The sequence below is a fragment of the Panulirus ornatus genome, chromosome 17 (genome assembly GCF_036320965.1).
Source record: "Panulirus ornatus isolate Po-2019 chromosome 17, ASM3632096v1, whole genome shotgun sequence".
In the NCBI taxonomy this organism is placed as follows: Eukaryota; Metazoa; Arthropoda; class Malacostraca; order Decapoda; family Palinuridae; genus Panulirus; species Panulirus ornatus.
In genome coordinates, this window is record NC_092240.1 from 34,851,364 (window position 1) to 34,878,160 (window position 26,797).

At 43.1% G+C, this 26,797-nt stretch overlaps 1 protein-coding gene across 1 annotated transcript in view; it reads right to left on the bottom strand.

The window, feature by feature from the left end:
* The window catches only part of LOC139754676 (sphingomyelin phosphodiesterase 4-like), a 95,795-nt gene that overhangs the window by 11,732 nt on the left and 57,266 nt on the right, over window positions 1-26,797 (bottom strand). The window contains exon 4 of the mRNA XM_071672223.1: window positions 26,466-26,648. Within this exon, the coding sequence (XP_071528324.1) occupies window positions 26,466-26,648 (183 nt within the window). The remainder of the gene's footprint in view (window positions 1-26,465; window positions 26,649-26,797) is intronic.

Below are 26,797 nucleotides of genomic sequence, written 5' to 3' on the forward strand. Positions count from 1 at the left end.
GCACACCACCCCTACTAAAACACCCTGCATCTGCCACACTATCTTCAAACACATTCAACAAACCTTCAAAATACTCAATCCATCTCCTCGCTTCAGCACTACCTGTTTTCACTTCCCCCCTTCACCGATGCTGCCATTTGTTCTCGTCTTATGTATATTATCTACCTCCTTCCAAAACATCTTTTTATTCTCCCTAAAGTTTAACGATACTCTCACCCCAACTCTCATTTGCCCTCTTTTCAACTCTTGCACCTTTCTCTTGACCTCGTGCTGCTTTCTCTTAAACATCCCGTGGTCATTTGCACTCCTTTCTTGCACGTATCGTCTTTTCTCTTTCACTAACAACCTTACTTCATTCCATCACTCACTATCCTTCCTAATCTGCCCACCTCCACCTTTGTCATGCCACATGAATCTCTTACACGTCATCACTGCTTCCCTAAATACATCCCATTCCTCACTCACTCCCCTCGTGTCATATACTCTCACCTTTTACCATTTTACACTCAGTTTTTCCTGGTACTTCCTCACACAAGTCTCCTTTCCAAGCTCACTTACTCTCACCACTCTCTTCTCCCCATCAATCTCTCTTCTTTTTTGAAAACCTCTAATCTTCACCTTTGCCCCCACAAGATAGTGATCAGACATCCCACCAGCTGCTCCTCTCAGCACATTAACATCCAAAAGTCTCTCTTTTACAAGCCTAACAATTAACACATAATCTAATAATGCCTTCTGACCATCTTTCATACTCACATAAATATACTTGTGTATATCTCTTTTTGTAAATCAGGTATTCCAAATCACTAGTCTTTTTTCAGCACACAAATCCACAAGCTCTTAACCATTTCCATAAATAACACTGAATACCCGATGTACACCAATTATGCCCTCAAATGCCAATCGCACACCTTCAAATTTAAATCCCCATTACTAATAACCAGTCTCATGCACCAAAACTGCTGACACACTCACTCAGCTGCACCCAAAACACTTACCTCTCAAAAGCATTCTTCTCATGACCAGGTGCATAAGCACCAAAAATCACCCATCTCTCTCCATCCACTTTCAGTTTTACCCAAATCAATCTAGAATTTAGTTCCTTACACTCTATCAAACATTCCCACAATTCTTGCTTCAGGAGTAGAGCTACTTCTTTCTTGGCTCTTGTGCTCTCATCAACCTGTGACTTTACTCCCAAAACCTTTCCAAATAATTCTTCCCCTTTACCCTTGAGCTTCGTTTCACTCAGAGCTAGAACATCTAGGTTTCTTTCCTCAAACATACTACCTATCCCTTCTTTCTTTTCATCTTGGTTACACCAACACACATTTAGACACCCCAATCTGAGCCTTTGACAAGGATGAGCACTCCCTACTTGACTTCTGTTTCATCTTCTAGAAATTGAAATACAAGAAATGGAGGGTTTCCAGCCCCCAACTCCTGACTTCCATGACACACAGAGAATACGCAGGAGCTGGGCTGTGAATTAGCAGGGATGTAAGTTTGCATGGAGAAAAACTGGAGGAAGTGAAGTGATTTAGATATCTCAGAGTGGACTTACCAGCAAATGGAACCATGGAAGTGAGTCATAAGGTGGGGGAGAGTGGCGAAGGTTCTGGGAGCAAATAATAATGTGTGGAAAGAGAGAACATGATCTCAAAGAGCAAAAAGCGTACGTGTGAAGGAATAGTAGTTTCAACAATACTATAAGGTTGTGAGGCATGGGCTATAGATAAGGTTGTACTGAGGAGGGTGGGTGGATGTGTTGGAAATGAAATGTCTGAGGACAATATGTGGTGTAAGGTGGTTTGATTGAGTAAGTAATGAAAGGGTAAGAGAGATGTGTGGCAGTAAACTGTGGTTGAGAGAGCAGAAGAGGGTGTATTGAAATGGTTTGGACATAAGAGAGAATGAGTGCGGAAAGTTTGACAAAGAGGATATATGTGTCAGAGATGGAGTGAACAAGGAGAAGCAGGAGACCAAGTTGGAGGTGAAAGGATGGAGTGAAAAAGATTTTGAGCGATTGAGGCCTGAATATAAAGGAGAATGAAAGGCGTGCAAGGAACAGAGTGAACTGGAATGATGTGGTATACTGGGGTCAACATGCTGTCAGTGGACTGAACCAGGGTATGTGAAGCATCTGAGATAAACCATGAAAAGGTCTGTGGGGCCTGGATGTGGATAGGGAATTGTGGTTTTGATGCATTACACATAACAGTTAGAGACAAAGTGTGAACGAATGTGGGATTTCTTGTCTTTTCCTGGTGCTACCTCCCTGACACAGATGGTGGCAATGCTGTTTCCTGTGGGGTGGGGTGGTACTGGGAATTGATGAAGGCTAGCAAGTATGAATATGTACATGTGTATATATGTATTTTGCTTTGTATGCGTAAGTATATGTATGTATATGTTTACTGGTGATTGGGAATACCTGGTTTAAAAAGCAAGATATACATAAGTATACGTATGTAAGTAGGAGAGATGGCCAGAGAGCGTTATTGGATTACGTGTTAATTGACAGGCGCGCGAGAGAGACTTTTGGATGTTAATGTGCTGAGAGGTGCAACTGGAGGGATGTCTGATCATTATCTTGTGGAGGCTAAGGTGAAGATTTGTATGGGTTTTCAGAAAAGAAGAGTGAATGTTGGGGTGAAGAGGGTGGAGAGAGTAAGTGAGCTTGGGAAGGAGACTTGTGTGAGGAAGTACCAGGAGAGACTGAGTACAGAATGGAAAAAGGTGAGAACAATGGAAGTAAGGGGAGTGGGGGAGGAATAGGATGTATTTAGGGAATCAGTGATGGATTGCGCAAAAGATGCTTATGGCATGAGAAGAGTGGGAGGTGGGTTGATTAGAAAGGGTAGTGAGTGGTGGGATGAATAAGTAAGATTATTAGTGAAAGAGAAGAGAGAGGCATTTGGACGATTTTTGCAGGGAAAAAATGCAATTGAGTGGGAGATGTATAAAAGAAAGAGACAGGATGTCAAGAGAAAGGTGCAAGAGGTGAAAAAGAGGGCAAATGAGAGTTGGGGTGAGAGAGTATCATTAAATTTTAGGGAGAATAAAAAGATGTTCTGGAAGGAGGTAAATAAAGTGCGTAAGACAAGGGAGCAAATGGGAACTTCAGTGAAGGGCGCAAATGGGGAGGTGATAACAAGTAGTGGTGATGTGAGAAGGAGATGGAGTGAGTATTTTGAAGGTTTGTTGAATGTGTTTGATGATAGAGTGGCAGATATAGGGTGTTTTGGTCGAGGTGGTGTGCAAATTGAGAGGGTTAGGGAAAATGATTTGGTAAACAGAGAAGAGGTAGTAAAAGCTTTGCGGAAGATGAAAGCCTGCAAGGCTGCGGGTTTGGATGGTATTGCAGTGGAATTTATTAAAAAAGGGGGTGACTGTATTGTTGACTGGTTGGTAAGGTTATTTAATGTATGTATGACTCATGGTGAGATGCCTGAGGATTGGCGGAATGCGTGCATAGTGCCATTGTAGAAAGGCAAAGGGGATAAGAGTGAGTGCTCAAATTACAGAGGTATAAGTTTGAAGTCTGTTGGGGATGAGAGAGCTTGGGAAGTGAGTCAGTTGTTGTTCGCTGATGATACAGCGCTGGTGGCTGATTCATGTGAGAAACTGCAGAAGCTGGTGACTGAGTTTGGTAAAGTGTGTGGAAGAAGAAAGTTAAGAGTAAATGTGAATAAGAGCAAGGTTATTAGGTACAGTAGGGTTGAGGGTCAAGTCAATTGGGAGGTGAGTTTGAATGGAGAAAAACTGGAGGAAGTGAAGTGTTTTAGATATCTGGGAGTGGATCTGTCAGCGGATGGAACCATGGAAGCGGAAGTGGATCATAGGGTGGGGGAGGGGGCGAAAATTTTGGGAGCCTTGAAAAATGTGTGGAAGTCGAGAACATTATCTCGGAAAGCAAAAATGGGTATGTTTGAAGGAATAGTGGTTCCAACAATGTTGTATGGTTGCGAGGCGTGGGCTATGGATAGAGTTGTGCGCAGGAGGATGGATGTGCTGGAAATGAGATGTTTGAGGACAATGTGTGGTGTGAGGTGGTTTGATCGAGTAAGTAACGTAAGGGTAAGAGAGATGTGTGGAAATAAAAAGAGCGTGGTTGAGAGAGCAGAAGAGGGTGTTTTGAAATGGTTTGGGCACATGGAGAGAATGAGTGAGGAAAGATTGACCAAGAGGATATATGTGTCGGAGGTGGAGGGAACGAGGAGAAGAGGGAGACCAAATTGGAGGTGGAAAGATGGAGTGAAAAAGATTTTGTGTGATCGGGGCCTGAACATGCAGGAGGGTGAAAGGAGGGCAAGGAATAGAGTGAATTGGAGCGATGTGGTATACAGGGTTTGACGTGCTGTCAGTGGATTGAATCAAGGCATGTGAAGCGTCTGGGGTAAACCATGGAAAGCTGTGTAGGTATGTATATTTGCGTGTGTGGACGTGTGTATGTACATGTGTATGGGGGGGGGGGGGTTGGGCCATTTCTTTCGTCTGTTTCCTTGCGCTACCTCGCAAACGCGGGAGACAGCGACAAAGCATAAAAAAAAAAAAAAAAAAAAAAAAAGTTTGTTGAGTATTCCTGGTAAATTATATGGGAGGGTATTGATTGAGAGGGTGAAGGCATGTACAGAGCATCAGATTGGGGAAGAACAGTGTGGTTTCAGAAGTGGTAGAGGATGTGTGGATCAGGTGTTTGCTTTGAAGAATGTATGTGAGAAATACTTAGAAAAGCAAATGGATTTGTATGTAGCATTTATGGATCTGGAGAAGGCATATGATAGAGTTGACAGAGATGCTCTGTGGAAGGTATTAAGAATATATGGTGTGGGAGGCAAGTTGTTAGAAGCAGTGAAAAGTTTTTATCGAGGATGTAAGGCATGTGTACGTGTAGGAAGAGAGGAAAGTGATTGGTTCTCAGTGAATGTAGGTTTGCGGCAGGGGTGTGTGATGTCTCCATGGTTGTTTAATTTGTTTATGGATGGGGTTGTTAGGGAGGTGAATGCAAGAGTTTTGGAAAGAGGGGCAAGTATGAAGTCTGTTGTGAATGAGAGAGCTTGGGAAGTGAGTCAGTTGTTGTTCGCTGATGATACAGTGCTGGTGGCTGATTCACGTGAGAAACTGCAGAAGCTGGTGACTGAGTTTGGTAAAGTGTGTGAAAGAAGAAAGTTAAGAGTAAATGTGAATAAGAGCAAGGTTATTAGGTACAGTAGGGTTGAGGGTCAAGTCAATTGGAAGGTAAGTTTGAATGGAGAAAAACTGGAGGAAGTAAAGTGTTTTAGATATCTGGGAGTGGATCTGGCAGCGGATGGAACCATGGAAGCGGAAGTGAATCATAGGGTGGGGGAGGGGGCGAAAATCCTGGGAGCCTTGAAGAAAGTGTGGAAGTCGAGAACATTATCTTGAAAAGCAAAAATGGGTATGTTTGAAGGAATAGTGGTTCCAACAATGTTGTATGGTTGCGAGGCGTGGGCTATGGATAGAGTTGTGCGCAGGAGGGTGGATGTGCTGGAAATGAGATGTTTGAGGACAATGTGTGGTGTGAGGTGGTTTGATCGAGTAAGTAATGTAAGGGTAAGAAAGATGTGTGGAAATAAAAAGAGCGTGGTTGAAAGAGCAGAAGAGGGTGTTTTGAAATGGTTTGGGCACATGGAGAGAATGAGTGAGGAAAGATTGACCAAGAGGATATATGTGTCGGAGGTGGAGGGAACGAGGAGAAGTGGGAGACCAAATTGGAGGTGGAAAGATGGAGTGAAAAAGATTTTGTGTGAACGGGGCCTGAACATGCAGGAGGGTGAAAGGAGGGCAAGGAATAGAGTGAATTGGAGCGATGTGGTATACCGGGGTTGACGTGCTGTCAGTGGATTGAATCAGATCATGTGAAAAGTCTGGGGTAAACCATGGAAAGTTGTGTGGGGCCTGGATGTGGAAAGGGAGCTGTGGTTTCGGGCATTATTGCATGACAGCTAGAGACTGAGTGTGAACGAATGGGGCCTTTGTCGTATTTTCCTAGTGCTACCTTGCACATATGAGGGGGGAGGGGGATGGTATTCCATGTCTGGCGAGGTGGCGATGGGAATGAATAAAGGCAGACAGTGTGAATTGTGTGCATGGGTATATATGTATGTGTCTGTGTGTGTATATATATGTGTGGACGTGTATGTATATACATTGTGTATGGGGGTGGGTTGGGCCATTTCTTTCGTCTGTTTCCTTGCGCTACCTCACAAACGCGGGAGACAGTGACAAAGCAAAATAAAAAAAAATAAATAAAAAAAAATGTTTAAATTCATTACCTTGCTCTTATTCACATTTACTCTCAGCTTTCTTCTTTCACACACTTTACCAAACTCAGTCACCAACTTTTGCAGTTTCTCACCCGAATCAGCCACCAGTGCTGTATCATCAGTGAACAACAACTGACAAACTTCCTAAGCCCTCTCATCCACAGCAGACAGCATACTTGCTCCTCTCTCCAAATCTCTTGCATTCACCTCCCTAACAACCCCATCCATAAACAAATTAAACAACCATGGAGACATCACGTACCCCTGCCACAAACCAACATTCAGTGAGAACCAATCACTTTCCTCTCTTCCTACTCATACACATGCCTTACATCCTCGATAAAAACTTTTCAATGCTTCTAGCAACTTACCTCCCACACCATATACTCTTAATACCTTCCACAGAGCATCTCTATCAACTCTATCATATGCCTTCTCCAGATCCATAAATGCTACATACAAATCCAACTGTTTTTCTAAGTATTTCTCACATACATTCTTCAAAGCAAACACCTGATCCACACATTCTCTACCACTTCTGAAACCACACTGCTCTTCCCCAATCTGATGCTCTATACATGCCTTTACCCTCTCAATCAATACCCTCCCACGTAATTTCCCAGGAATAATCAACAAACTTATATCTCTGTAATTTGAACATACCTTTATCCCCAATGCCTTTGTACAGTACAATGGCACTATGCATGCATTCTACCAATCCTCAGGCACTTCAATATGAACCATACATACATTGAATATCCTTACCAACCAGTCAACAACAACAGTGACCCCCTTTTTTGATAAAGTCCACTGCAATACCATCCAAACCTGCAGCCTTGCCGGCTTTCAACTTCCGCAAAGCTTTCACTACTTCTTCTCTGTTTACCAAACCATTCTCCTTGACCCTCTCACTTCGCACATCATCTCGACCAAAACACACTATATCTGCCACTCTATCATCAAGCACATTCAACAAACCTTCAAAATACTCACTCCTTCTCACTTCACCACTACTTGTTATTACCTCCCCATAAGCCCCCTTCACCGATGTTCCCACTTGTTCTCTTGTCTTACGCACTTTATCTTGAAGAGCAAAAATGGGTATGTTTGAAGGGATAGTGGTTCCAACAATGTTATATGGTTGCAAGGCATGGGCTATAGATAAGGCTGTGCGGAGGAGGGGGGATGTGTTGGAAATGAAATGTTTGAGGACAGTATGTGGTGTGAGGTGGTTTGATCGAGTAAGTAATGAAAGAGTAAGAGAGATGTGTGGTAATAAAAAGAGTGTGGTTGAGAGAGCAGAAGAGGGTGTATTGAAATGGTTTGGTCACATGGAGAGAATGAGTGAGGAAAGATTGACAAAGAGGATGTGTGTGTCAGAGGTGGAGGGAACGAGGAGAAGAGGGAGACCAAATTGGAGGTGGAAGGATGGAGTGAAACAGATTTTGAGCGACTGGGGCCTAAACCTACAAGAGGGTGAAAGGCGTGCAAGGAATAGAGTGAATTGGAACAGTGTGGTATACCGGGGTTGATGTGCTGTGAATGGATTGAACCAGGGCATGGAAAGTTTTGAGCAGCCTGGACATGGAAAGGAAGCTGTGGTTTTGGTGCATTACACATGACAGCTAGAGACTGAGTGTGAACGAATGTGGCCTTTGTAGCCATTTCCTAACGCTACCTCGCGCATGTGGGGGAGGGGAGGGTGCTCTTTTTCATTTTAGGCAGGATGGGATAAAGGCAGCAAGTATGAATATGTACATGTGCATATATATCCATGGTTATACTCATACATATACATGTAAACATATTTTTGTTATTATACTTATTCACTGTCTCCATACTTAGTCACTATCTCCCGCATTAGCGAGGTAGCACAAGGAAACAGATGAAAGATGTCTGTGTATGTATATGCATGTATACATTGAAATGAATAGGTATGTATATGTGTGTGTGTGTGGGTGTTTCTGTATATACAAGTGAATTTGGGTGGGTAGGGCCATTCTTTCATCTGTTTCCTCGTGCTACCTCGCTAATGCGGGAGATAGTGACTAAGTATGGAGACAGTGAATAAGTATAATAACAAAAATATGTTTACATGTATATGTATGCGTATAACTGTGGGTATATATGTGTATATATAAGTGGATGGGTCTTCATCTGTTACCTGGTGCTACCTTGCTGCAAGGGAAATGGTGATCAAGCATAATAACAATAATAATATCAAATATGAGTATGTATCTTTTTATACATATTTGCCATTTCCTGCATTAGTGAGGTAGCATTAAGAACAGAGGACTGAGCCTTAGGGGAAAAATATATTAAGGGGAAATTGCAATTCAGAAGGAGTTCAGCTACTTATATTTAACATGTAATTTTTCATACATGCAGCATTATATGTTTCACAGAGACAATCCACCTCATCAGGTGCAATCAATCCATAAAGTTCTTAAATTCCAGCACCAACACACAGATTCTGTCTACTTAGTGCCATGCCATTCAGTGAGGCAGCGTCAGGAACAAAGAAAAGCCACATCCATTCGCGTCCACTCTCAAGCTGTTATGTGTAATGCACCAAAAGCACAGCTCCCTACAAAAATTTCCATGGTTTACCCCAGATGTTTCACATGCCCTGGGAAGTCCATTGACAGCACACTGACCCCAGTATACCATATTGCTCCAATTCAATCCATCACACACATGTCCCTCACCCTCCTGTATGTTCTTATCCCATTGGAGCAATCCATCACACACATGTCCCTCACCCTCCTGTATGTTCTTATCCCAATCACTCAAAATCTTTTTCACTCCATCCTCCCATCTACATACTGGTCTCCCTATTCTCCTTGTTCCCTCCACTTCTGACACATATATCCTCTTTTTCAACCTTTCCTCATTCATTCTCTCCATGTGTCCAAACTATTTCAGCACACCCTCCTCTACTCTTTAAACCACATTCTTTTTATTACTACATATCACTCTCATCCTTTCATTACTTACTCAATCAAACCACCTCATACCACATATTATCCTCAAACATTTCATTTCTAACACATTCACCCTACACACAACCCTATCTATAGCCCAAGCCTCAAATGAATGTGTATGCATATGTGTATATGTTGATATGTATATGTATGTCAATGTGTGTGTGTTGGTGTTTATGTATATGTGTGTGTATATGAGTGGATGTCCTTGGAGATAGGGGAGAAAGAATACTTTCCAAGTATTTCCCACATGCCACAGAAGGTGACTAAAGGGGGCGGGAGTGAGGGGCTGGAAAACCCCCTCCTTGTATTTAAATTTCTAAAAGGGGAACAGAAGAAGGAGTCATGCAGGGAGTGCTCATCCTCCTCGAAGGCTCAGATTGGGGTGTCTAAATCTGTGTGGATGTCACAGAGATGAGAAAAAAGGAGAGACAAATAGTATGTTTGAGGAGAGGAACCTGGATGTTTTGGCTCTGAGTGAAACGAAGCTCAAGGGTAAAGGGGAAAGTGGTTTGGGAATGTCTTGGGAGTAAAGTCAGGGGTTGGTGACAGGACAAGAGCAAAGGAAGGATAGCACTACTCCTGAAGCAGGAGTTGTGGGAATATGTGATAGAGTGTAGTAAGAAAGTAAACTCTAGACTGATATGGGTAAAACTGAACGTGGATGGAGAGAGAGGGGTGATCATGAGAGGCAAGTGTTTTGGGAGCAGCTGAGTGAGTGTGTTATCAGCTTTGATGCACAAGACTGGGTTATAGTGATGGGTGATTTGAATGCAAAGGTAAGAAATGTGGCAGCTGAGGGTATAATTGGTGTACATCGGGTGTTTAGTGTTATAAATGGAAATGGTGAAGAGCTTGTGGATTTATGTGTTGAAAAAGGACTGGTGATTGGGAATACCTGGTTTAAAAAGAGAGATATACATAAGTATACATATGTGAGTAGGAGAGATAGCGAGAGAGCATTATTGGATTATGTGTTAATTGACAGGCATGTGAAAGAAATACTTTTGGATGTTAATGTGCTGAGAGGGGCAGCTGGAGGGATATCTGATCACTATCTTGTGGGGACGAAGGTTGAGATTTGTAGAGGTTTTCAGAAAAGAAGAGAGAATGTTGGGGAGAAGAGAGTGGTGAGAGTAAGTGAACTTGGAAAGGAGACTTGTGTGAGGAAATTAAAGGAGAGAATGAGTGCAGAATGGAAAAAGGAGAGAGCAAATGACAAGGGAAGTGGGGGTTGGAAAGAGATGTATTTAGGGAAGCAGTGATGGCTTGTGCAAAAGATGCATGTGGCATGAGAAAGGTGGGAGGTGGGCAGATTAGAAAGGGTACAGAGTGGTGGGATCAAGAAGCAAGATTGTTAGTGAAAGAGAAGAGAGAGGCATTTGGACAATTTTTGCAGGGAAGTAGAGCAAATGACTGGGAGATGTATAAAAGAAAGCAGCAGGAGGTCAAGAGAAAGGTGCAAGAGGTGAAAAAGAGGGCAAATGAAAGTTGGGGTGAAAGAGTATCATCAAATTTTAGGGAGAATAAAAAGATGTTTTGGAAGGAGTTAAATAAGTGCATCAGACAAGAGAACAAATGGGAACAACAGTGAAGGGGTAAATGGGGAGGTAATAACAAGTAGTGATGAAGTGAGTATTTTGAAGGTTTGTTAAATATGTTTGATGACAGAGTGGCAGATATAGGGTGTTTTGGTCAGGGTGGTGTGTAAAGTGTGAGGGTCAAGGAGAATGATTTGGTAAACAGAGAAGAGGTAGTGAAAGCTTTGCAGAGGATGAAAGCTGGTAAGGCAGCGGGTTTGGATGGTACTGCAGTGGAATTTATTAAAAAAGGGGGTGACTGTGTTGTTGATTGGTTGGTAAGGATATTCAATGTATGTATGGATCATCTTGAAGTGCCTGAGGATTGGCGGAAAGCATGTATAGTGCCATTGTACAAAGGCAAAGTGGATAAAGGTGAGTGTTCAAATTACAGAGGTATAAGTTTGTTGAATATTCTCAGGAACTTATATGGGAGGGTTTTAATGGAAAAGGTAAAGGCATGTTCAGAGCATCAGATTGGGGAAGAGCAGTGTGGTTTCAGAAGTGGTAGAGGATGTGTGGATCAGGTGTTTGCTTTGAAGAATGTAAGTGAGAAATATTTATGGATCTGGAGAAGGCATATGATAAGGTTGATAAAGATGCTTTGTGGAAAGTTTTAAGAGTATATGGTTTGGGAAGTAAGTTGCTAGAAGCAGTGAAGTTTTAACCAAGGATGTATGGCATGTGTACGAGTAGGAAGAAAGGAAAGTGATTGATTTCTAGTGAATGTTGGTTTGTGGCAGGAGTGTGTGATGTCTCCATGGTTGTTTAATTTGTTGATGGATAGGGTTGTTGGGGAGGTGAATGCAAGAGTTTTGGAGAGAGGGGCAAGTAAGCAGTCGGTTGTGGATAAGAGGACTTGGGAAGTGAGTAAGTTGTTGTTTGGTGATGATACAGCGCTGGTGATTGATTCGGGTGAGAAACTGCAGAAGTTAGTGACAGTTTGGTAAAGTAAATGAAAGAAGAAAGTTGAGAGTGAGTGTGAAGAAGAGCAAGATTATTAGGTTCAGTAGGGTTGAGGGACACGTTAATTGGGATTTAAGTTTGAATGGAGAAAAACTGGAGGAAGTGAAGTGTTTTAGATATCTAACAGTGGATTTAGCAGCGGATGGAACCATGGAAGTGGAAGTGAGTCACAGGGTGGGGGAGGAGGCAAAGGTTCTGGGAGCGTTGAAGAATGTGTGGAAAGCAAGAATGTTATCTCGAAGAGCAAAAATAGGTATGTTTGAAGGAATAGTGGTTTCAACAATGTTATTTGGTTGCGAGGCATGGGCTATTGATAAGACTGTGCGGAGGAAGTTGGAAATAAAATGTCTGAGGACAATATGTGGTGTGAGGTGGTTTCATCGAGTAAGTAATGAAAGGGTAAGAGAGATGTATGGTAATAAAAAGAGTGTGGTTGAGAGAGCAGAAGAGGGCGTGTTGAAATGTTTTGGACACATGGAGAGAATGAGTGAGGAAAGACAGACAAAGAGGATATATGTGTCAGAGGTGGAGGGAAGAAGGAGACGAGGGAGACCAAACTGGAGGTGGAAGGATGGAGTGAAAAAGATTTTGAGCGATCAGGGCCTGAACATACAGGAGGGTGAAAGTCATGCAAGGAATAGAGTGAAATAGAACGATGTGGTATACTGGGGTCAATGTGCTGTCAATAGATTGAACCAGGGCATGTGAAGCATCTTGGGTAAACCATGGAAAGGTCTGTGGGGCCTGGATGTGGAAAGGGAGCTGTGGTTTTGGTGCATTACACATGAAAGCTAGATCCTGAGTGTGAATGAATGTGGCCTTTTTTGTCTTTTCCTGGCAAAATCTTGCTGGAGAGGGGGTGGAGGATGCTATTCCATGTGTGGCAGGATGGCGATGGGAATGGATGAAAGAAGCAATATATGTGTATATATGTATATGAAATTGAGTGGGAGATGTATAAAAGAAAGAGACAGGAGGTCAAGAGAAAGGTGCAAGAGGTGAAAAAAAGGGCAAATGAGAGTTGGGGTGAGAGAGTATCATTAAATTTTAGGGAGAATAAAAAGATGTTCTGGAAGGAGGTAAATAAAGAGTGTAAGACAAGGGAGCAAATGGGAACTTCAGTGAAGGGCGCAAATGGGGAGGTGAAAACAAGTAGTGGTGATGTGAGAAGGAGATGGAGTGAGTATTTTGAAGGTTTGTTGAATGTGTTTGACGATAGAGTGGCAGATATAGGGTGTTTTGGTCGAGGTGATGTGCAAAGTGAGAGGGTTAGGGAAAATGATTTGGTAAACAGAGAAGAGGTAGTAAAAGCTTTGCGGAAGATGAAAGCCGGCAAGGCAGCAGGTTTGGATGGTATTGCAGTGGAATTTATTAAAAAAGGGGGTGACTGTATTGTTGACTGGTTGGTAAGGTTATTTAATGTATGTATGACTCATGGTGAGGTGCCTGAGGATTGGCGGAATGCGTGCATAGTGCCATTGTACAAAGGCAAAGGGGATAAGAGTGAGTGCTCAAATTACAGAGGTATAAGTTTGTTTAGTATTCCTTGTAAATTATTTTTTTTTTTCTTTTTTTTTTTTATACTTTGTCGCTGTCTCCCGCGTTTGCGAGGTAGCGCAAGGAAACAGACGAAAGAAATGGCCCCCCCCCATACACATGTACATACACACGTCCACACACGCAAATATACATACCTACACAGCTTTCCATGGTTTACCCCAGACGCTTCACATGCCTTGATTCAATCCACTGACAGCACTTCAACCCCTGTATACCACATCGCTCAATTCACTCTATTCCTTGCCCTCCTTTCACCCTCCTGCATGTTCAGGCCCCGATCACACAAAATCTTTTTCACTCCATCTTTCCACCTCCAATTTGGTCTCCCTCTTCTCCTCGTTCCCTCCACCTCCGACACATATATCCTCTTGGTCAATCTTTCCTCACTCATTCTCTCCATGTGCCCAAACCATTTCAAAACACCCTCTTCTGCTCTCTCAACCACGCTCTTTTTATTTCCACACATCTCTCTTACCCTTACGTTACTTACTCGATCAAACCACCTCACACCACACATTTTCCTCAAACATCTCATTTCCAGCACATCCATCCTCCTGCGCACATCTCTATCCATAGCCCACGCCTCGCAACCATACAACATTGTTGGAACCACTATTCCTTCAAACATACCCATTTTTGCTTTCCGAGATAATGTTCTCGACTTCCACACATTTTTCAAGGCTCCCAAAATTTTCGCCCCCTCCCCCACCCTATGATCCACTTCCGCTTCCATGGTTCCATCCGCTGCCAGATCCACTCCCAGATATCTAAAACACTTCACTTCCTCCAGTTTTTCTCCATTCAAACTCACCTCCCAATTGACTTGACCCTCACCCCTACTGTACCTAATAACCTTGCTCTTATTCACATTTACTCTTAACTTTCTTCTTCCACACACTTTACCAAACTCAGTCACCAGCTTCTGCAGTTTCTCACATGAATCAGCCACCAGTGCTGTATCATCAGCGAACAACAACTGACTCACTTCCCAAGCTCTCTCATCCCCAACAGACTTCATACTTGCCCCTCTTTCCAGGACTCTTGCATTTACCTCCCTAACAACCCCATCCATAAACAAATTAAACAACCATGGAGACATCACACACCCCTGCCGCAAACCTACATTCACTGAGAACCAATCACTTTCCTCTCTTCCTACACGTACACATGCCTTACATCCTCGATAAAAACTTTTCACTGCTTCTAACAACTTGCCTCCCACACCATATATTCTTAATACCTTCCACAGAGCATCTCTATCAACTCTATCATATGCCTTCTCCAGATCCATAAATTTTTTTTTTTTTTTTTTTTTTTAATACTTTGTCGCTGTCTCCCGCGTTTGCGAGGTAGCGCAAGGAAACAGACGAAAGAAATGGCCCAACCCCCCCCCCCCATACACATGTACATACACACGTCCACACACGCAAATATACATACCTATACATACCTATATCCATAAATGCTACATACAAATCCATTTGCTTTTCTAAGTATTTCTCACATACATTCTTCAAAGCAAACACCTGATCCACACATCCTCTACCACTTCTGAAACCGCACTGGTAAATTATATGGGAGGATATTGATTGAGAGGGTGAAGGCATGCACAGAGCATCAGATTGGGGAAGAGCAGTGTGGTTTCAGAAGTGGTAGAGGATGTGTGGATCAGGTGTTTGCTTTGAAGAATGTATGTGAGAAATACTTAGAAAAGCAAATGGATTTGTATGTAGCATTTATGGATCTGGAGAAGGCATATGATAGAGTTGATAGAGATGCTCTGTGGAAGGTATTAAGAATATATGGTGTGGGAGGGAAGTTGTTAGAAGCAGTGAAAAGTTTTTATCAAGGATGTAAGGCATGTATACGTGTAGGAAGAGAGGAAAGTGATTGGTTCTCAGTGAATGGTTTGCGGCAGGGGTGTGTGATGTCTCCATGGTTGTTTAATTTGTTTATGGATGGGGTGGTTAGGGAGGTGAATGCAAGAGTTTTGGAAAGAGGGGCAAGTATGAAGTCTGTTGGGGATGAGAGAGCTTGGGAAGTGAGTCAGTTGTTGTTCGCTGATGATACAGCGCTGGTGGCTGATTCATGTGAGAAACTGCAGAAGCTGGTGACTGAGTTTGGTAAAGTGTGTGAAAGAAGAAAGTTAAGAGTAAATGTGAATAAGAGCAAGGTTATTAGGTACAGTAGGGTTGAGGGTCAAGTCAACTGGGAGGTGAGTTTGAATGAAGAAAAACTGGAGGAAGTGAAGTGTTTTAGATAACTGGGAGTGGATCTGGCAGCGGATGGAACCATGGAAGCGGAAGTGGATCATAGGGTGGGGGAGGGGGCGAAAATTCTGGGAGCCTTGAAGAATGTGTGGAAGTCGAGAACATTATCTCGGAAAGCAAAAATGGGTATGTTTGAAGGAATAGTGGTTCCAACAATGTTGTATGGTTGCAAGGCGTGGGCTATGGATAGAGTTGTGTGCAGGAGGATCGATGTGCTGGAAATGAGATGTTTGAGGACAATGTGTGGTGTGAGGTGGTTTGATCAAGTAAGTAACGTAAGGGTAAGAGAGATGTGTGGAAATAAAAAGAGCGTGGTTGAGAGAGCAGAAGAGGGTGTTTTGAAATGGTTCGGGCACATGGAGAGAATGAGTGAGGAAAGATTGACCAAGAGAATATATGTGTCGGAGGTGGAGGGAACGAGGAGAAGAGGGAGACCAAATTGGAGGTGGAAAGATGGAGTGAAAAAGATTTTTTGTGATCGGGGCCTGAACATGCAGGAGGGTGAAAGGAGGGCAAGGAATAGAGTGAATTGGAGCGATGTGGTATACCGGGGTTGAAGTGCTGTCAGTGGATTGAATCAAGGCATGTGAAACGTCTGGGGTAAACCATGGAAAGCTGTGTAGGTATGTATATTTGTGTGTGTGGACGTATGTATATACATGTGTATGGGGGTGGGTTGGGCCATTTATTTCGTCTGTTTCCTTGCGCTACCTCGCAAACGCGGGAGACAGCGACAAAGCAAAAAAAAAAAAAAAATATGTATATGTTTTTATCCCTGGGGATAGGGGATTAAGAATACTTCCCACGTATTCCCTGCGTGTCGTAGAAGGCGACTAAAAGGGGAGGGAGCGGGGAGCTGGAAATCCTCCCCTCTCATTTTTTTTTTTTTTTAATTTTCCAAAAGAAGGAACAGAGGGGGCCAGGTGAGGATATTCCAAAAAAGGCCCAGTCCTCTGTTCTTAACGCTACCTTGCTAACGCGGGAAATGGCGAATAGTTTAAAAGAAAAAAAAATGTATATGCTGAATTGTATATGTATGTATATGTGGGGGTGTGGGTATTTATGTATATACATGTGTATGGGAAACAGAAGAAGGAGTCACGCAGGGAGTGCTCATCCTCCTCGAAGGCTCAGATTGGGGTGCCTAAATGTGTGTGGATGTAACCAAGATGTGAAAAAAGGAGAGATAGGTAGTATGTTTGAGGAAAGGAACCTGGATGTTTTGGCTCTGAGTGAAACGAAGCTCAAGGGTAAAGGGGAAGAGTGGTTTGGAAATGTCTTGGGAGTAAAGTCAGGGGTTAGTGAGAGGACAAGAGCAAGGGAAGGAGTAGCAGTACTCCTGAAACAGGAGTTGTGGAAGTATGTCATAGAATGTGAGAAAGTAAATTCTCGATTAATATGGGTAAAACTGAAAGTTGATGGAGAGAGATGGGTGATTATTGGTGCATATGCACCTGGGCATGAGAAGAAAGATCATGAGAGGCAAGTGTTTTGGGAGCAGCTGAATGAGTGTGTTAGTGGTTTTGATGCACGAGACCGGGTTATAGTGTTGGGTGATTTGAATGCAAAGGTGAGTAATATGGCAGTTGAGGGAATAATTGGTATACATGGGGTGTTCAGTGTTGTAAATGGAAATGGTGAAGAGCTTGTAGATTTATGTGCTGAAAAAGGACTGATGATTGGGAATACCTGGTTTAAAAAGCGAGATATACATAAGTATACTTATGTAAGTAGGAGAGATGGCCAGAGAGCGTTATTGGATTACGTGTTAATTGACAGGCGCGCGAAAGAGAGACTTTTGGATGTTAATGTGCTGAGAGGTGCAACTGGAGGGATGTCTGATCATTATCTTGTGGAGGCTAAGGTGAAGATTTGTATGGGTTTTCAGAAAAGAAGAGTGAATGTTGGGGTGAAGAGGGTGGTGAGAGTAAGTGAGCTTGGGAAGGAGACTTGTGTGAGGAAGTACCAGGAGAGACTGAGTACAGAATGGAAAAAGGTGAGAACAATGGAAGTAAGGGGAGTGGGGGAGGAATGGGATGTATTTAGGGAATCAGTGATGGATTGCGCAAAAGATGCTTGTGGTATGAGAAGAGTGGGAGGTGGGTTGATTAGAAAGGGTAGTGAGTGGTGGGATGAAGAAGTAAGAGTATTAGTGAAAGAGAAGAGAGAGGCTTTTGGACGATTTTTGCAGGGAAAAAATGCAATTGAGTGGGAGACGTATAAAAGAAAGAGACAGGAGGTCAAGAGAAAGGTGCAAGAGGTGAAAAAAAGGGCAAATGAGAGTTGGGGTGAGAGAGTATCATTAAATTTTAGGGAGAATAAAAAGATGTTCTGGAAGGAGGTAAACAAAGTGCGTAAGACAAGGGAGCAAATGGGAACTTCAGTGAAGGGCGCAAATGGGGAGGTGATAACAAGTAGTGGTGATGTGAGAAGGAGATGGAGTGAGTATTTTGAAGGTTTGTTGAATGTGTTTGATGATAGAGTGGCAGATATAGGGTGTTTTGGTCGAGGTGGTGTGCAAAGTGCGAGGGTTAGGGAAAATGATTTGGTAAACAGAGAAGAGGTAGTAAAAGCTTTGCGGAAGATGAAAGCCAGCAAGGCAGCAGGTTTGGATGGTATTGCAGTGGAATTTATTAAAAAAGGGGGTGACTGTATTGTTGACCGGTTGGTAAGGTTATTTAATGTATGTATGACTCATGGTGAGGTGCCTGAGGATTGGCGGAATGCGTGCATAGTGCCATTGTACAAAGGCAAAGGGGATAAGAGTGAGTGCTCAAATTACAGAGGTATTAAGAATATATGGTGTGGGAGGAAAGTTGTTAGAAGCAGTGAAAAGTTTTTATCGAGGATGTAAGGCATGTGTACGTGTAGGAAGAGAGGAAAGTGATTGTTTCTCAGTGAATGTAGGTTTGCGGCAGGGGTGTGTGATGTCTCCATGGTTGTTTAATTTGTTTATGGATGGGGTTGTTAGGGAGGTAAATGCAAGAGTTTTGGAAAGAGTATGAAGTCTGTTGGGGATGAGAGAGCTTGGGAAGTGAGTCAGTTGTTGTTCGCTGATGATACAGCGCTGGTGGCTGATTCATGTGAGAAACTGCAGAAGCTGGTGACTGAGTTTGGTAAAGTGTGTGGAAGAAGAAAGTTAAGAGTAAATGTGAATAAGAGCAAGGTTATTAGGTACAGTAGGGTTGAGGGTCAAGTCAATTGGGAGGTGAGTTTGAATGGAGAAAAACTGGAGGAAGTGAAGTGTTTTAGATATCTGGGAGTGGATCTGGCAGCGGATGGAACCATGGAAGCGGAAGTGGATCATAGGGTGGGGGAGGGGGCGAAAATTCTGGGGGCCTTGAAGAATGTGTGGAAGTCGAGAACATTATCTCGGAAAGCAAAAATGGGTATGTTTGAAGGAATAGTGGCTCCAACAATGTTGTATGGTTGCGAGGCGTGGGCTATGGATAGAGTTGTGCGCAGGAGGATGGATGTGCTGGAAATGAGATGTTTGAGGACAATGTGTGGTGTGAGGTGGTTTGATCGAGTGAGTAACGTAAGGGTAAGAGAGATGTGTGGAAATAAAAAGAGCGTGGTTGAGAGAGCAGAAGAGGGTGTTTTGAAGTGGTTTGGGCACATGGAGAGGATGAGTGAGGAAAGATTGACCAAGAGGATATATGTGTCGGAGGTGTAGGGAGCAAGGAGAAGAGGGAGACCAAATTGGAGGTGGAAAGATGGAGTGAAAAAGATTTTGTGTGATCGGGGCCTGAACATGCAGGAGGGTGAGAGGAGGGCAAGGAATAGAGTAAATTGGAGCGATGTGGTATACTGGGGTTGACGTGCTGTCAGTGGATTGAATCAAGGCATGTAAAGCGTCTGGGGTAAACCATGGAAAGCTGTGTAGGTATGTATATTTGCGTGTGTGGACGTATGTATATACATGTGTATGGGGGGGGGTTGGGCCATTTCTTTCGTCTGTTTCCTTGCGCTACCTCGCAAACGCGGGAGACAGCGACAAAGTATAAAAAAAAAAAAAAAAAGCTTGTTGAGTATTCCTGGCAAATTATATGGGAGGGTATTGATTGAGAGGGTGAAGGCATGTACAGAGCATCAGATTGGGGAAGAGCACTGTGGTTTCAGAAGTGGTAGAGGATGTGTGGATCAGGTGTTTGCTTTGAAGAATGTATGTGAGAAATACTTAGAAAAGCAAATGGATTTGTATGTAGCATTTATGGATCTGGAGAAGGCATATGATAGAGTTGATAGAGATGCTCTGTGGAAGGTATTAAGAATATATGGTGTGGGAGGCAAGTTGTTAGAAGCAGTGAAAAGTTTTTATCGAGGATGTAAGGCATGTGTATGTGTAGGAAGAGAGGAAAGTGATTGGTTCTCAGTGAATGTAGGTTTGCGGCAGGGGTGTGTGATGTCTCCATGGTTGTTTAATTTGTTTATGGATGGGGTTGTTAGGGAGGTGAATGCAAGAGTTTTGGAAAGAGGGGCAAGTATGAAGTCTGTTGGGGATGAGAGAGCTTGGGAAGTGAGTCAGTTGTTGTTCGCTGATGATACAGCGCTGGTGGCTGATTCATGTGAGAAACTACAGAAGCTGGTGACTGAGTTTGGTAAAGTGTGTGAAAGAAGAAAGTTAAGAGTAAATGTGAATAAGAGCAAGGTTATTAGGTACAGTAGGGTTGAGAGTCAAGTCAACTGGGAGGTGAGTTTGAATCGAGAAAAACTGGAGGAAGTGAAGTGTTTTAGATATCTGGGAGTGGATCTGGCAGCGGATGGAACCATGGAAGCGGAAGTGGATCATAGGGTGGGGGAGGGGGCGAAAATTCTGGGAGCCTTAAAGAATGTGTGGAAGTCAAGAACATTATCTCGGAGAGCAAAAATGGGTATGATTGAAGGAATAGTGGTTCCAACAATGTTGTATGGTTGCGAGGCGTGGACTATGGATAGAGTTGTGCGCAGGAGGATGGATGTGCTGGAAATGAGATGTTTGAGGACAATGTATGGTGTGAGGTGGTTTGATCGAGTAAGTAACATAAGGGTAAGAGAGATGTGTGGAAATAAAAAGAGCGTGGTTGAGAGAGCAGAGGAGGGTGTTTTGAAATGGTTTGGTCGCATGGAGAGAATGAGTGAGGAAAGATTGACCAAGAGGATATATGTGTCGGAGGTGGAGGGAACGAGGAGAAGAGGGAGACCAAATTGGAGGTGGAAAGATGGAGTGAAAAAGATTTTGTGTGATCGGGGCCTGAACATGCAGGAGGGTGAAAGGAGGGCAAGGAATAGAGTGAGTTGGAGCGATGTGGTATACCGGGGTTGACGTGCTGTCAGTGGATTGAATCAGGGCATGTGAAGCGTCTGGGGTAAACCATGGAAAGCTGTGTAGGTATGTATATTTGCGTGTGTGGACGTATGTATATACATGTGTATGGGGGTGGGTTGGGCCATTTCTTTCGTCTGTTTCCTTGCACTACCTCGCAAACGCGGGAGACAGCGAAAAAAAAAAAAAAAAATGTGTATGTGGGTGGGTTGGGCCATTCCTCATCTATTTCCTTGTGCTACCTCGCTAACGCGGGAGATGGCGATTAAGTATAATAAAAAATGAGTGGATAAGCCATCCTTCGTCCGTTTCCTGGCACTACCTCATTGATACAAGAAATGGCAATCAAGTGTAATAAAACATTTTATTTTATTTATCTATTTTGCTTTGTCGCTGTCTCCAGCGTTTGCGAGGTAGCACAAGGAAGCAGACGAAAGAAATGGCCCAACCCACCCCCATACACATGTATATACACACACGTCCACACACGCAAATATACATACCTATACATCTCAATGTACACATATATATACACACACAGACATATACATATATACCCATGCACACAATTCACACTGTCTGCCTTTATTCATTCCCATCGCCACCCCGCCACATATGGAATACCATCACCACCCCCCTCATGTGTGCGGGGTAGCGCTAGGAAAAGACAACAAAGGCCTCATTCGTTCACACTCAGTCTCTAGCTGTCATGCAATAAGACAGCATGTCAACCCCGGTATACCACATCGATCCAATTCACTCTATTCCTTGCCCGCCTTTCACCCTCCTGCATGTTCAGGCCCCGATCACTCAAAATCTTTTTCACTCCATCTTTCCACCTCCAATTTGGTCTCCCACTTCTCCTCGTTCCCTCCACCTCCGACACATATATCCTCTTGGTCAATCTTTCCTCACTCATTCTCTCCATGTGCCCAAACCATTTCAAAACACCCTCTTCTGCTCTCTCAACCACGCTCTTTTTATTTCCACATATCTCTCTTACCCTTACATTACTTACTCGATCAAACCACCTCACACCACACATTGTTCTCAAACATCTCATTTCCAGCACATCCACCCTCCTGCGCACAACTCTATTCATAGCCCACGCCTCACAACCATACAACATCGTTGGAAACACTATTCCTTCAAACATACCCATTTTTGCTTTCCGAGATAATGTTCTCGACTTCCACACATTCTTCAAGGCTCCCAGGATTTTCGCCCCCTCCCCCACCCTATGATTCACTTCCGCTTCCATGGTTCCATCCACTGCCAGATCCACTCCCAGATATCTAAAACACTTAACTTCCTCCAGCTTTTCTCCATTCAAACTTACCTCCCAATTTACTTGACTCTCAACCCTACTGTACCTAATAACCTTGCTCTTATTCACATTTACTCTTAACTTTCTTCTTTCACACACTTTACCAAACTCAGTCACCAGCTTCTGCAGTTTCTCACATGAATCAGCCACCAGTGCTGTATCATCAGCGAACAACAACTGACTCACTTCCCAAGCTCTCTCATCCACAACAGACTTCAATCTTGCCCCCCTTTCCAAAACTCTTGCATTCACCTCCCTAACAACCCCATCCATAAACAAATTAAACAACCATGGAGACATCACACACCCCTGCCGCAAACCTACATTCACTGAGAACCAATCACTTTCCTCTCTTCCTACACGTACACATGCCTTACATCCTCGATAAAAACTTTTCACTGCTTCTAACAACTTGCCTCCAACACCATATATTCTTAGTACTTTCCACAGAGCATCTCTATCAACTCTATCATATGCCTTCTCCAGATCTATAAATGCTACATACAAATCCATTTGCTTTTCTAAGTATTTCTCATATACATATACATTGGTTGGTAAGGTTATTTAATGTATGTATGACTCATGGTGAGGTGCCTGAGGATTGGCGGAATGCGTGCATAGTGCCATTGTACAAAGGCAAAGGGGATAAGAGTGAGTGCTCAAATTACAGAGGTATAAGTTTGTTGAGTATTCCTGGTAAATTATATGGGAGGGTATTGATTGAGAGGGTGAAGGCATGTACAGAGCATCAGATTGGGGAAGAGCAGTGCGGTTTCAGAAGTGGTAGAGGATGTGTGGATCAGGTGTTTGCTTTGAAGAATGTATGTGAGAAATACTTAGAAAAGCAAATGGATTTGTATGTAGCATTTATGGATCTGGAGAAGGCATATGATAGAGTTGATAGAGATGCTCTGTGGAAGGTATTAAGAATATATGGTGTGGGAGGCAAGTTGTTAGAAGCAGTGAAAAGTTTTTATCGAGGATGTAAGGCATGTGTACGTGTAGGAAGAGAGGAAAGTGATTGGTTCTCAGTGAATGTAGGTTTGCGGCAGGGGTGTGTGATGTCTCCATGGTTGTTTAATTTGTTTATGGATGGGGTTGTTAGGGAGGTAAATGCAAGAGTCCTGGAAAGAGGGGCAAGTATGAAGTCTGTTGGGGATGAGAGAGCTTGGGAAGTGAGTCAGTTGTTGTTCGCTGATGATACAGCGCTGGTGGCTGATTCATGTGAGAAACTGCAGAAGCTGGTGACTGAGTTTGGTAAAGTGTGTGGAAGAAGAAAGTTAAGAGTAAATGTGAATAAGAGCAAGGTTATTAGGTACAGTAGGGTTGAGGGTCAAGTCAATTGGGAGGTGAGTTTGAACGGAGAAAAACTGGAGGAAGTGAAGTGTTTTAGATATCTGGGAGTGGATCTGTCAGCGGATGGAACCATGGAAGCGGAAGTGGATCATAGGGTGGGGGAGGGGGCGAAAATTCTGGGGGCCTTGAAAAATGTGTGGAAGTCGAGAACAGTATCTCGGAAAGCAAAAATGGGTATGTTTGAAGGAATAGTGGTTCCAACAATGTTGTATGGTTGCGAGGCGTGGGCTATGGATAGAGTTGTGCGCAGGAGGATGGATGTGCTGGAAATGAGATGTTTGAGGACAATGTGTGGTGTGAGGTGGTTTGATCGAGTAAGTAACGTAAGGGTAAGAGAGATGTGTGGAAATAAAAAGAGCGTGGTTGAGAGAGCAGAAGAGGGTGTTTTGAAATGGTTTGGTCACATGGAGAGAATGAGTGAGGAAAGATTGACCAAGAGGATATATGTGTCGGAGGTGGAGGGAACGAGGAGAAGAGGGAGACCAAATTGGAGGTGGAAAGATGGAGTGAAAAAGATTTTGTGTGATCGGGGCCTGAATATGCAGGAGGGTGTAAGGAGGGCAAGGAATAGAGTGAATTGGAGCGATGTGGTATACAGGGGTTGACGTGCTGTCAGTGGAGTGAATCAAGGCATGTGAAGCGTCTGGGGTAAACCATGGAAAGCTGTGTAGGTATGTATATTTGCGTGTGTGGACGTGTGTATGTACATGTGTATGGGGGGGGGGGGTCGGGCCATTTCTTTCGTCTGTTTCCTTGCGCTACCTCGCAAACGCGGGAGACAGCGACAAAGTAAAAAAAAAAAAAAAAAAAAAAAAAAAAAAAAAAAAAAACATTCTTCAAAGCAAACACTGATCCACACATCCTCTACCACTTCTGAAACCACACTGCTCTTCCCCAATCTGATGCTCTGTACATGCCTTCACCCTCTCAATCAATACCCTCCCATATAATTTACCAGGAATACTCAACAAACTTATACCTCTGTAATTTAAGCACTCACTCTTATCCCCTTTGCCTTTGTACAATGGCACTATGCACGCATTCCGCCAATCCTCAGGCACCTCACCATGAGTCATACATACATTAAATAACCTTACCAACCAGTCAACAATACAGTCACCCCCTTTTTTAATAAATTTTAAATTCCACTGCAATACCATCCAAACCTGCTGCCTTGCCGGCTTTCATCTTCCGCAAAGCTTTTACTACCTCTTCTCTGTTTACCAAATCATTTTCCCCAACCCTCTCACTTTGCACACCACCTCAACCAAGACACCCTATATCTGCCACTCTATCATCAAACACATTCAACAAACCTTCAAAATACTCACTCCATCTCCTTCTCACATCACATATATATACTTTTATACTACAACTACCTATTGATACAAGAAATGGCAATCAAGTGTAATAAAATATTTTTTTTTTTTTGCTTTGTCGCTGTCTCCCGCGTTTGCAAGGTAGCGCAAGGAAACAGACGAAAGAAATGGCCCAACGCACCCCCATACACATGTATATACATACACGTCTACACACGCAAATATACATACCTACACAGCTTTCCATGGTTTACCCCAGACGCTTCACATGCCCTTATTCAATCCACTGACAGCACGTCAACCCCGGTATACCACATCGATCCAATTCACTCTATTCCTTGCCCTCCTTTCACCCTCCTGCATGTTCAGGCCCTGATCACACAAAATCTTTTTCACTCCATCTTTCCACCTCCAATTTGGTCTCCCACTTCTCCTCGTTCTCTCCACCTCTGACACATATATCCTCTTGGTCAATCTTTCCTCACTCATTCTCTCCATGTGCCCAAACCATTTCAAAACACCCTCTTCTGCTCTCTCAACCACGCTCTTTTTATTTCCACACATCTCTCTAACCCTTACGTTACTTACTCGATCAAACCACCTCACACCACACATTGTCCTCAAACATCTCATTTCCAGCACATCCACCCTCCTGCGCACAACTCTATCCATAGCCCACGCCTTACAACCATACAACGTTGTTGGAACCACTACTCCTTCAAACATACCCATTTTTGCTTTCCGAGATAATGTTCTCGACTTCCACACATTCTTCAAGGCTCCCAGGATTTTCGCCCCCTCCCCCACCCTATGATCCACTTCCGCTTCCATGGTTCCATCCGCTGCCAGATCCACTCTCAGATATCTAAAACACTTTACTTCCTCCAGTTTTTCTCCATTCAAACTTACCTCCCAATTGACTTGACCCTCAACCCTACAACTACCTATTAAATATCTGGAAATTTCAGCAATCCAGCAGTGCTCAGGTGTCAAGCATTCCAGATTTTAGAGAGTCAACATGTATTTTCAACTTCATTCTTATCAAATGAGGTAGCTTAAGTGCATAAAGCCTCACATCTTACTCACATGAATCCCTAACTCAAACACAGTGTGCTGTAGAGAATCTAGTGTTTCACATTATAATGCTCCTTAATCATTCATTCAGCATATCAAATTGATTTAAGACGTCATCTATGTCTCCATTTATGGTTTGTCCCTCATATGCAAATGCCACTGCTAAACAAGATGAGCAATCACTCCTAAGGCAACCTCATCTGAAATACCTGTATTATCTATCAGTTCACTCATCTCATTTGTCAATTTCTTTTGGTCTATTACTTTTCCTCATACCTGCAACTTCACTACATTACAACAGATGCACAAATTTGAAAGAGAAGGATTATTCAGCTTAGCCGTGTATCATTCTTAAAACTAAAAGTGACTGCACTTATCATGCTAATGCAAGTAAGAAGTGGCAATTGCACAACAATCTTGCCTTCGTAGCTTACATGTCTGCTAGCTTGGAATCTTAAACTTAATCTTGGGGGAAGATCCTTAGTAACACGAGAGTGAGGAAAACCATTGTTGTTCTTGTGATATTCATAGACTGTTTCTGGAGCTCTGAGAATCATCTTGGTCAAGTATCCAACCAGATCCTGCCTCGAGTAAAGTTCAACCATCTCGGGTTGATACTGCAAATAAGGAAAGATTTAGTAAGTATTACTAGGATGCTACATTGTAAGATAAAGAAACAATCTGAGGCTGTGGAAAGATGAAGAGTACTGAAAGAAAATAAATAAAATCCACATTAAATACACTACATCTGGTGAAGAAGATATTC